Source organism: Triticum aestivum, chromosome 5D, assembly GCF_018294505.1.
Source record: "Triticum aestivum cultivar Chinese Spring chromosome 5D, IWGSC CS RefSeq v2.1, whole genome shotgun sequence".
NCBI lineage: Eukaryota > Viridiplantae > Streptophyta > Magnoliopsida > Poales > Poaceae > Triticum > Triticum aestivum.
In genome coordinates, this window is record NC_057808.1 from 566140850 (window position 1) to 566152530 (window position 11681).

At 45.7% G+C, this 11681-nt stretch overlaps 1 protein-coding gene across 1 annotated transcript; it reads left to right on the forward strand.

Moving 5' to 3' along the window:
- Positions 1-842: 842 nt before the first annotated feature.
- On the forward strand, positions 843-10241 carry LOC123126285 (WAS/WASL-interacting protein family member 3-like). Its single transcript, XM_044546647.1, has 3 exons — positions 843-1594; positions 8591-8676; positions 8983-10241. Exons 1-3 carry the CDS (start codon positions 1065-1067, stop codon positions 9198-9200), a joined length of 834 nt encoding a protein of 277 aa, XP_044402582.1. The 5' UTR covers positions 843-1064; the 3' UTR covers positions 9201-10241.
- The last annotated feature ends 1440 nt before the right edge of the window (positions 10242-11681 follow it).

The following is an 11681-nucleotide window of genomic DNA, read 5'->3' on the forward strand; positions in this document are numbered from 1 at the left end:
CAAGATCTTTGTTGCCAATAATGGAACGTTTATAGAGAAGGAGTTTCTCTCGAAATAAGTGAGTGGGAGGAAAGTAGAACTTGATGAGGTAATTGTACCTTCTCTAAATTTGAAAAGTAGCATATTCCGCATCAAAGTGATACGGTAATCATGTCTTGAAAGTCATGTTACTAGAACATGGCGAACCTACGAACTATGAAGAAGCTATGACGAGTCTAGATTCTGATAAATGGCTTGAGGCCATAAAATCTGTGTAGAACCGGTGGTAGACGCAACTGACACCAACCAACGGTCGAGCACAGCTCCACGAGCGAAAGAGCTCACGTCACGCGTGCCGTGCCACTGCAACCCATCTCCCCAGGCAGGGCATGACTCACTCGTAGTCCAGCTTCACCTACGCATCCCCGGCCCCTCGTCCACGTGCTCCGTATGTTTCAAAATATATTTATGAACGATTTCAGTAGTATATATCTCAAATTCCAGTGAAGCACACAATTAATACAAGATTTTCTAAGATATTTGTTAAATAATGGTTTCTATATATTTTGTATAACAAGAAGACATTAATGAATGATTTCAATGTATTCCATATATATTCCAGCAAAGCACGGAACTAATAAAAGATTTTTCTATATATAATAGTAAGATAGATGCTGATGAATGAAGACATTAATGAATGATTTTGATGTATATCTCGTATTCCAGCAAACCACGAAATTAAAAGCTACTTTTGTATACGTCCAGTACTACATTGAACGTGTTTTGTCTCTATGTATAATCGACGGTAGGTAGAGTACCACTCTACGCCCACGGCGAAAGAGCTCACGTCACCGCATGCATCACTCATACTGACAGCCCATCTCCCCCTACGCGTCCCCGGCCCCTCATCCGCGTGTTCCGTCCGCCCCATCAGTTTATTCCATTTGCTTCTCCCCGAAGGAATCCCAGCCCGGCTTCGCTCGTGCTTTACCTTGTTGGCTCTCTCTAACCTCCTCCTCCCGGTTGTTATGCCCGGAATCAAACCGTAGCCTAAGCTACAGCGCGATCCTGATCCCCAGTTCGCCATGGATCGCCCGCCACATCTCGACATCGACCTAAACGCGCCGCCCCCGCCGTCGCCACCGCTATCGCCGGCGCCGGCGGATATCCAGTCGCCTCCCCGCGAGTTCGCTGCCGCCATCCCCGTTGTTGGTCCTCCTCCTCCTCCGCCGCCGCCGCCACCCCAGCTCCCGCCTGCCGCCAACGTGCAGGGCCACCTGCTGCTCCCTCACCAAGCCCGCGAGCTAGCGCTGGCGTACCATCGTGCGGAATCCTGGAGGTTAGCTGCTGCTACAGCCAGTGCGCCCGCGACCGCTGGTTCATCGGTGGAGGTGCCGCCACCGTCGGTTCTCCATTCACCCACTTTTGCTCCTCCGCCGCAGCCACCCCAGCTCCCGCCCCTCGCCAACGTCCACCTCATGCGTCCTCCGCCAATACCGTCGCCGCTGCCAGCCCCTGGCGTGGGGGTGCGGGGGCCTCCGGCGGCCGTGAATGAAGACTGGATGTGCCCGGAATATGCGATAGGAGCCGTCAACGCCCCAGACATCACCAGGCAGTTATGTCAGCTCCCTCTTGGTCATTTCCTTATGGTTTTACATCTGTTTTTGTTCAGTGAATTTTATACACATAGCTCTAAGAAGTAGATTGTTGTTCATGCCGACCGGAATTACTTGACCGTAGTAATTCCGGACGGAGGGAGTACTTTTCAGATGGTAATGGTGAGTCCAATCAAGAACATGACATGATGGTTATATGGATCGTTGATGTTTGGTTTGCTACTTCTTATGATTACGCAGATGCACCTGCTATTAACATTGCATATGAATCTGGTGTGTTCTTTCGATTTTTCTGCTTTGCTTGACTGTTGATAACACCGAGATCTAAATGACTTGGTTTAAAATAAATGCTATAATTAGCAACTGGTACGTATTGCATCTTTCTTTAGTGGCTACTAAAATTAGGTATTACACTGAGTAATTCATGGTTGTTGCATGTTTCTCCCTCATTTACTACAAAGAACAGGGTATATGAGATATTGCAGCTAATCTAATGCTGTCACCATTTCATGGCAGTGAGGACATGCACAATGATAATTTTATTTTGTTCTAGTTGTGGTGCTAATTTGATTTGTGTTACTAGTTTACTGAAGTAGGACACCTGCATGTTTGGGTGACAGGTACATGCAGTTCAGCCTTAGGGAATTTTAAAATCACCATGACTTGCAATCTGTAGGAGAGAAATTTGTACCAAGATAGGCTTAACAAAGCCTAACAAAGAAGGCACCTAAACTCCTAGCTAGATAGGTTTACTGATGTTTGTTAAAAGAGACAAAAGGAGGGTGGCAGAGTGCTCACATGGTCGATGGTTGAATACACACTCATGTACCTATGGTGCCACCTACCCACAGAACTAGTTCTTTCGTATTCACATAATCCAGAAATCTTCTACAAGATTGAATAGCATCTACATTCTTGTTATGATTAGAATTTGTTGTGAGTCACAACATTGTGAACAGTATCCCTAACCTCTCTTGCAATACAATGTATGGGACATCAAACTGACATGCACTGTGTCTTTCTGCTAACATCCGTGCCTAACCTCTATCGCCATGGCAATCTATTTTGGTGCCTCTTGTGTAGTTATCGTCGCGTCATTGCTCCATATGAGTGGACACGACTCTTGTTGTTAGCTTTCTATCTTCAGATTTAGTATTGTCGGCCTTGACCTCTCGACCTCACTACACATTCTTTAGCTAGATCTCTAAAGGATCTTTTTAGTTGTCCATGGTAATTTGGTACTCCATCGAGTTCTTTATTTGTCTTCAACTTCATCCAAAGTCACAAACATCTTAATTTTTTTATCTCCTTTAGCTAGTAATTTCATTGGATCCTCACAACCCTACGTTATTTGACCAATTGCATTGAATTATTTCCATTTCATTCTTCCCATGGCCCATCGTAATTAGATTGAGCATGGTCCAACTCCAATATCTTCTCTCGCTCGTGACTTGTTTTCCCTGAAGTTTTTCTTTTTCGACAAAGGGTGTTTTTTAACTCATAATGTAGCATTGAGTGATACAACCATAATGAGCACACACCCAACCTCTGCATAACTAAAATGCACACAACCACCACTACAGCCGCACACAAGGATCACATTGGGAAGAAGCAAAGTCATTAAGACCAAATCTATGTCAAGGTGAAAGAAAGAAAAGAAACGAAAACTAAAGCGACCAAACAACGATCGACGATATACAACGACAATCAACACCAACCATTTTTTACAACAAAGTACTATGAGAAGGATTATACAAAATAAACGCCCTCATCAAGGAAACAACATATAAGTGTCACCGCCACCGGATCCACCATCGAAGGCCAGATCATGGGTTTTCACCCTAAAGATAAAGTCCGAGCAAGTAAGCAATACCTTCAACGGGGTAATGACTCAAAAGCGCCGCCATTGCCAGGTATAAACAACCAAGGTTAGACTAAGGGTTTTCCCCCAGGAGCCAAGACCGAGTACTCCAGAAGCACCACCCAATCGAAGTCATCATATGTTATATCCTCCACTTTCCACGAACCCGGCAGCTACATATGTGCATGGTCATGACATGAGATGCCACACAAGAGATGACCATGCCCGCATGAGCACGCGGTCGAACCGCGAAAAGAACCGCTTCCCACAACACGACACATACTTTGATGAGGGTGGAAGGTCACATGCACCGCCCAAATCCCAAGTTTGAGATGATCAGGCATACTAACACCATCGTCGCAAGTGGCAGTAGATGCCCTATCTACACGAGACATCACCACATGCCGCCACTACCATCATCATTGCATGTGGCAGCAGATTACACACGAATCTTGCTGGATCTCGAAATCCAACCCTTCTAGCGACAATTTTCCGGCCGATGCCGCGTCCATGGAGGCAGCGCCAGTTAGCCAAGCATGAACGATAGTACCCAACAGCGCATCAGCCATATCGGGTGCGACATCTATTGCATGGCCACCGTCACACCCCCTTTGGTACACAGGCGATGGTCGCGACATCTGTTGCATTGCCACCACCTCATACCACCATGCCCTAACCTTGAAGAGGTGCTTTGGGAGCAGTGCTATCCCCTGCTAGATGAACAGGCTCTCCCGATTGAGGACATGGTGAGTGTGCCGGCACCCTTTCCTCCGCCACTAGGGCGCGTGCGGAAAGAGAATGCCATCAGGAATAGGAAAGGTGTGCTGTAGCCCCCTGCCCATCCACGAACTGCTATCGCTGCTGCATTGAGTCATGTTATCGCAAAGTACATCATCAAGGACTACTGAATGAAAACAGGAACAGAGCCCTGCCACCAACGTCAACTACGTGTGCAAGCCTGGCTGCCACTCCTGGCCTCGACGAGGAGAGGATGCTCAAGAAGAGGGCTGCCTGAAAATGTGGATCGGCTGGCCGCCCGTGTTGCCTAGGCAGAGGATACAGGAACAATTTTGGTTTGTCGCCTAGGTAGCATTTATGTATAACCTTCTACGGAGTCCGTAACCATTGTGGTGGCTCAAAAATTATCGTCACTATATTTCTACTTGCGGCTGCTATTGCCATTTTTAACAATTTCCATTATTTTACATTAACGTGGCAACTCTTTCTTACACCTTATGTATAGATGGTCAATTGGTCTAACTCCTTATAACGGTTCGATTTGAGGTGTTAACTCATCTTTCTTTCCATTGTTCGACCAACTATAAACATAGTTATGATGTGAAAGTGGTATCGTCGTTGTGTGTGAACATTAAAGAGTAGGTACTTTCTAAAGACTTCGAGTAACAAACTCTCATGGTTTAACACTGGTAATCTTTGACCAACAGTGTCACTTGTATTTTCTGAGTTTAACGAGCCATGGCACAATTCTGTGCATCTTCATAGAAGGCTGAGTGGGACCTTATACACAACCGATTATTTAAGCTCGCGAGACATTAAATTTCAACACACGCATCGATGGTGATTCTTGGAGAGGTATGCCATGGTATCCCCCTATGTAGCCAATGGCATGTATGTGAACTTATATGTGACGATTTTGCCACACAAAGGGAATTACCTTAGGCCATGTAGGGGGGATGAACCAAGGAAGTGACATCATGCGAGCCATGTCATTGAGTAACCTCTTATAGTGAGTCGACAACCTACATACCAGAGGACTCCCATGTTGCAAGATCTATGGGAATCCTTGGGATCGAGGGTATACTCGGTTTGCTCAAGATCTCATTTTGCCATATTTTCGGGATTGAAGATGTTTCCTATTTACCGATATCTTCATGGTGAACTTGCTAACAGGCGTTTCCTACGTTGGCAGAAGAGCCTATGCTTGAGAGGAAAACAATAAACGATGAAGTAAAATTATCTCCCAAGGATACATCCTCTTCTCTTGACTTGTTCCTCGTCCTATTCAAGGAACAACCAACAACTTCCTTCGTATGACATTTACCACGCCATGAATGAAGATACATAATTTCCTTGTGCTCACCATAGATTTTGCCATCAAGTCTTCTTGGGAAAAGAAACAACAATATGGTGGTCATACCGACCCGTGGACACCTTTGAGGACATCAAACCGCCTAAAATATGTCATGACCATATAGGAGGGTGTGGTGGAAACATTGGCCACGATAAAGGAGCAACATATGGCATCGTGTGATATCTTGATGCCACCCTGCCACCAACACTCTCGGTCTTGGTGACCCACTGCCACCCTTGCCCACATTATGTCATTTGATCCTATTGTTCTACCATAGGTGTCTCCACCAAAGAATAGGAAGTATGATATGATTTCGTTATTAACGTCTTCACACCTTAGGATGTTATTCCTCATCGGGTGGTGTGGAGCATGATCCATTCCATGCATCCTATAGGTGCAAGTGCCGTGGATTTGATCGGATACTGCCCAGACCATGCCCTATACCACATTATTTTGTTGGACTCAGAAGTGGAGCGGATAGCACTAGGATTCATATACAAATACAGATGATGTCAGAGCTAGACTTGGCAGGGTAGTTTACCGCCTCATTATGTTTAGGGATTTGATTTCTTCTAATCTATTTTTTCCCGGTCTTCTCTAGTCGAGTTCCTCTCGATCTCCTCTCACCACCATCTTCATCCCATTGTCGCCGCTGCATCCCCATGTTCTATCAGGTTCACTCGACAGCCGCTCCTCTCCATCGGGCCTGTTGGAAAGCCACTCTCGTGTGCCCCCGGTTGTCCACCCCACCTGAGTCCTTTTTGCCTGCCTGCACACTCCCATCAATTGTAAGTGGATATACAAGGTTAAAACTGGTTGTGATGGTTCTCTGGAGCGCACAAGGCTCGTCTTATTGCTCATGGCTTTTATCATGAGCATGGTCGTGCCTACGACGAGGCATTTGCTCATTTTGCCCACATAAACACAGTCTGCACCCTTGTCGTGGCTTCGGTTCGCCACTTGTTTGCCTCTCAACTTGATGTCAAGAATGCCTTCCCTAATTGTGGGTTATCCGAGGTCTGTATAAAAGGGCATCCATTAACCAAGTTATGTATGGAAAACCCAACAATCATATATTCTATTCTTCTTTTAACATGACAACCAACTAAAAAAATAGCGTGCTATTTCGGCCTTATAGTGTTGCTATAGCGCATCGGGAAGGGCCACATTATGTTTTACCTAATTTTCTCGCTACGATGCTAATCCGGTGCTAAACAAAAAGCGTTTTAGCGTTCACTCAGCCCATCTGATATTGACCCAACCCACTCTCACTCTGTGTCGCAGACGCAACGCATACAACAGTCCATTGACCTAATCTAGCCAACTCGTGACCCTCATTCCCCAATTTCCACTAGTTCGATGGCTCCTAACCTAGGGCGGCGGTGGCTCTTGAAGGGGAGCGACGGTGTAGTATTGTGACTCGTAAGTGAAGGAGACGACGGTGGTTCGTGAGCGGCAGCGGCTTCTCTTCATCCCGTCTCCAAGTAGCGGCGTCGGCCACGCCTCCAACTCCAGCAAGTCAGTGGCGCAGTGCCAATAATGCCAGCCAAGCCACCAGTGCCGGCAAGTCAGCCAGCAGGTGAGAGCATCCTCTCTTCATCCCGTCTCCAGGTTGCAGTGTCGGCCTCATTCTATTTCCTCCCCAAGTCCCCATCGGCGTCGCCGCCCTACTGCTCCTATCGCCGTGGCAGAGGAAGCTAGTCGCGCTGCACTTGCCGCCGGCATGTTGCTACTTGTCTCCAGCCGTTGCTATTTTTTCATTGAACAAAACATGTTGATTCTATGTTAGATCACCTATAGTGGAACTACACTTTCCTGTCTTTATTAGAAGTGCTTGGTATCAACCTAATGCTACATCTGTTGTGCTTGATGGAATCTTATTTAGGTGTGTCCACTTGTTCTCTCTTGTATTACTAATTTACTATTGCCTGTCCTCTGCAAGCCCAAACCACTTCTGAATCTGGGTATGAAAGGAACGTGCATGATTATGCCATGGATTGGACCTTATGCATGTATTGCTCCTGGAAAGAATGTAGTTGCTGAAATCCTTTATTTTTGGATATATTTGGCATTTTTTTTGCAAAATGCTATTTTTAGCATGCTATTAGCGCGCTATAACTTATGTAGCATCTGGAGAAGGGCGAAGCTATATTTGATTGCGTGCTATTTTTCGCGGGGATTGTGCTATTTTTTTCATTGATGACAACTCTCACATGGCTGCAAATTTTTCTGATCAGTTCATACACATTTTACCCAATTGTTAGCAAATGATGCCTTTCCTTTATTAAGCATTTCAATATCATATACAGCATATAAGATTATGCAAGCATTGTTTTTATATACATCCATTTCTTGTAAGACATACATGCTGGAACAGTGACGTGGAATTTGTTAAAACTACATGAAGTACCTTTAGTGGTTATTAAAACTGGAACAGTGCCATCGTTCTGCAATGTTTAGTTATCTTGATGATTGTTGTTCTGTACCTTTTGTGATTATTATGGTGTTGAATTTTCTTAATTGAGTTGTCTTGGCATTTCAGTGTGTTTAGAAGTTTATAACCATAACAGTTGAATAGGTTGCACTCCAATAATTCTCAGTAGTACTGCAAATAAATTTTACAACAATCAAATCATTAATGTCCTTCCATTATTTTAGACTACTTTTATGTGCTATGCTGAAGACAATAAGCGCTGAAAGCATGCTTGCACTTTCTATAGCTGGTTCATTGTGTTACAGAGTATTCCTTCCATTATTCTACATGATGCTCGCTGTTTTATTGTCAAGTGGTTACTGTTTTGACTACTCTTGAAAGATCTGTTTGAAGGAAAAAACTTCTGATTTCTTGAAATTCTGTTTATTGGAAAGAAAATTAAAACTACAAGTAACCTGTGGCAACTAGCGATAAATTTTATAAACTGCACTGTTTTTGGGTGCTCTGAAGTAATAATATCAGAAATGTTATAGGAAGTTTTCTAATAACATTTGTTGTACAGACATTATCATCAGAAGAGAGTTAATATTTTCTTTTGATCCTCGCAGAGTAAGTGTTGCTGATGGAGCTCATTTGACTGAATTGGCGACTCCACATTTTGAGGGCATGCCGTTCAATCATACAACTCCTTTTGGTAAGAATATTAGAGCAATCATATGTACTGCAAGAGAGATGTATTTGCCTTTTGCTGGAGATTTAGGCAGCAATTTGCTGTGCTAACACCATCAAGGTCAACTTCTGCTTGCCCCCGTGTTCAGTGCATGTGTGGCCACTTAGGCGTAGTACGTTTTTATCCATGCAGGGAAATTTAATTCTAGTTCGAAAAAATTATGGGTCCTGCCACCGTTCTGAAGCTATAGCTGTCTGGTCTCTAAAGTAACTATTGACCATCATTGGTGGCGAATCTTATAAAAATCCACTTCTGGCTATCATGTTGCAGATGGGAATCACTTTATGCCAGCATTTGGTCTTCCTCATTGTTTTAACATGAGACAACAATTTCCTCCTGTGGATCAAAATTTCATTGCTGATGGAAACTTAGAACACAGGTCAAATCAAACACGCAGCAGAAGAGATTTTCCACAAACATCAGCATTGCCCAAGTTTTCTAAGAAGCACAAGTTTGGAAGTTCCAGCACTTCTATGGAGCCACCATAATTTCCGAAAGCAACAGCCCCGAGTCCTACAGAAGAAAGAAATCCACCAAAGCCTCCAAAATTTACTGCGGAAAATTGCAACCATCAACCACATCATCGCAACGCGAGTATCTCATTACCTATTTCAGATTCTGTATCTTCATCCCGTGTCCATTTTAGATGTTATTGTTTCCTACTTGTACACCCTTTGTTTCTTTATACTGCAGTTCTTTTATCCTACGTTCACTTTGGCGCTGATTTTGATAACACTGATTCGTTGTGTTGTTACTCTAGGTTGGCCTGCCTGTTCAATATCAAGATTTCTTCATAACTAACTTGGGAGAAATCGATAAACATGCAAGCTACCACAATTGCCACCAGATATGGCCAGTGGGTTTTACATCTTACTGGCATGATAGAGTTACTGGTTCACTATTTGAGTGTGAAGTGTGTGATCGAGGGAGTTTTGCGCCTTTGTTTAAGGTCAGAAGGTTACCATATGTTCAGTATTCCCCCTTCCAGAAGCCTCGACCATTCTCTCTCCGAATGGTGCAAGAGACGCCGCTGAAACAAAGGAAAGTAGCAGTTTTATTGGAGATACTGCTAATGATATGGATGATGATCTTTATATGATGATGGATATTCCCTCTGAGACCAACCAATATTTATTATCATGTCTTGCCAATGATACAGAGGATAAAAGGACTTCTTTGGGTTGCAATGATGTACAGAGTTCAAATATGATGTCACCAATACTATCATCAAATTCTGAGAATGTTCCACCAAGTAAAGAATGTTGGCACATGCCCGATCTCGACGCTGCTGTAGCCGAGTATTTCCGGCGATACACGCGTATGAGACTAGCTCAGAGTACTTTCCGAGCTAACCAGTTGGAGATGTGGACGATGAAACGTGCACGTATACCACAAGCAGCCTAGCAGGCTGCTGGATCGATTGCTTCACGCACGTACACGACTTAGTACATGCATGCACGTACGTACATGCCGCCGGGAAAACGCACGCACGCGAGAATACTGGAAGCCGGATTGATAGCAACAGGAGCGTGCGCTCCTGGTTATGGTATTACTTTGATCAGAGTTGCTTACACGGGGTTACAAGAGTATATATAGGAGCTAAAACTAACAGCACCTAGCCATGTAGGATTGGGATTCCTATACTATATACGGTGACTGTCCAAGTCCGAGCCGGACAAGGCTATACAGCGTGGTTAATTCCATCAAAGAAGCCAATATTAATGACCAGATTGGTGAGTTTACATTTCAGGCAGCATCATCCTCTTCAGTATGGGGGATGATTTCTTCTGCTATGGTGGAAGCTTGAGAAAAAATGTACAAGGAACATGGGCATCTGGTATCCTCCTGCACACATAGCAGAGAAAATCAAGTGAATTGCAAAAAAAAAACATTGACATTGAAGGGTAGGGTTGCAGAAACCACAGTTCTACGATTTTGTGCCAAAACTCACTAATTCTGAGGCTATTTTTTGCAAAACACACTAGTCACCCGGTTCGTTGGTTTTAATCACGATTGTGAGAGATGGGTCTCGCCGAAAAGGATGATGTGGCACGACATAATGGATAGCAATTAGATAGAATATAAGGGACTACATTGTGAAAGGGCCTAAGAGGATAAGGTCAATTTTTTCATTTTGAAAAAGTGAGAATAAGGTTCTGATGCGCCGCTCGCTCGCGTCTGGCCGCCGCCGCCGCCACTCACTCACGCACGGCCGGTGCGCCTGCTGCTCGCTCGCGTCACCGCCGCTGCTGCTCTCTCCCGCCGGCGTCGCTGCTCGCTCACGCCTGGCCGCCTGCACCACTACTGCTGCTCGCACCGGCGCCTCTGCTACTTCTCTCTCCTGTCGTCATTGATGCTTGAGGATGCGATGGCCATGTTCCTCTACTGCGTCTAGGTGGACACCTGGGTCAAGGAGGCAGTTGAGCCTAGCGAACAGCGCGTTGGCATCGAGCGGGCCGCGGACAAGGCGGAAGACGCGACCCATGCGAACGTCGCGACGGGCGTCCGGTGCAAGTACGGCACGGTCGACCTCTGGTGCAAGTACGACGCAGACGGCCTCTGCCCACTCCTGGCGAAGAATGGGGCTACAGACGGGCTGTCTACCCAGCTGTGACGCCCTACCGACAGCAGGCAAGCGCCGATGGATCCACTCTTGCTGTGCTGTGCGCCGCGCCTCTCGCTCTGCGGCGCTCCAACGGTCTCGCTGTGCGGCGAGCCGCAGCCTATCGACGCGGATGCGCCTTGCTTGCTCTGCGGCGCACCACCAATCATGTTGGGCGGCGAGCTACGGCCTCTCCACGGCTACATGCCTATCTTGATCCGCGGCGCTGAAGTGCCGTGCGTCAAGGGTCTGCTCAACCCTAGCAAAGACTGGCAGCACGACGTCGTCCTTCGCATTGCCGGGGACACCCTCAGCCTCAGCGGGCCGTGGCGCCTTCTCATTTTTCTCATAAAGGAGGTTGATGGCA

Coding starts and splice junctions, on each gene's coding strand:
- LOC123126285 (XM_044546647.1), top strand. CDS start 1,065: ATGGATCGCCCGCCACATCTCGACATCGACCTAAACGCGCCGCCCCCG. Junction 1,595..8,590: donor GCCCCAGACATCACCAGGCA/GTTATGTCAGCT, acceptor TGATCCTCGCAG/AGTAAGTGTTGCTGATGGAG. Junction 8,677..8,982: donor CAATCATACAACTCCTTTTG/GTAAGAATATTA, acceptor ATCATGTTGCAG/ATGGGAATCACTTTATGCCA.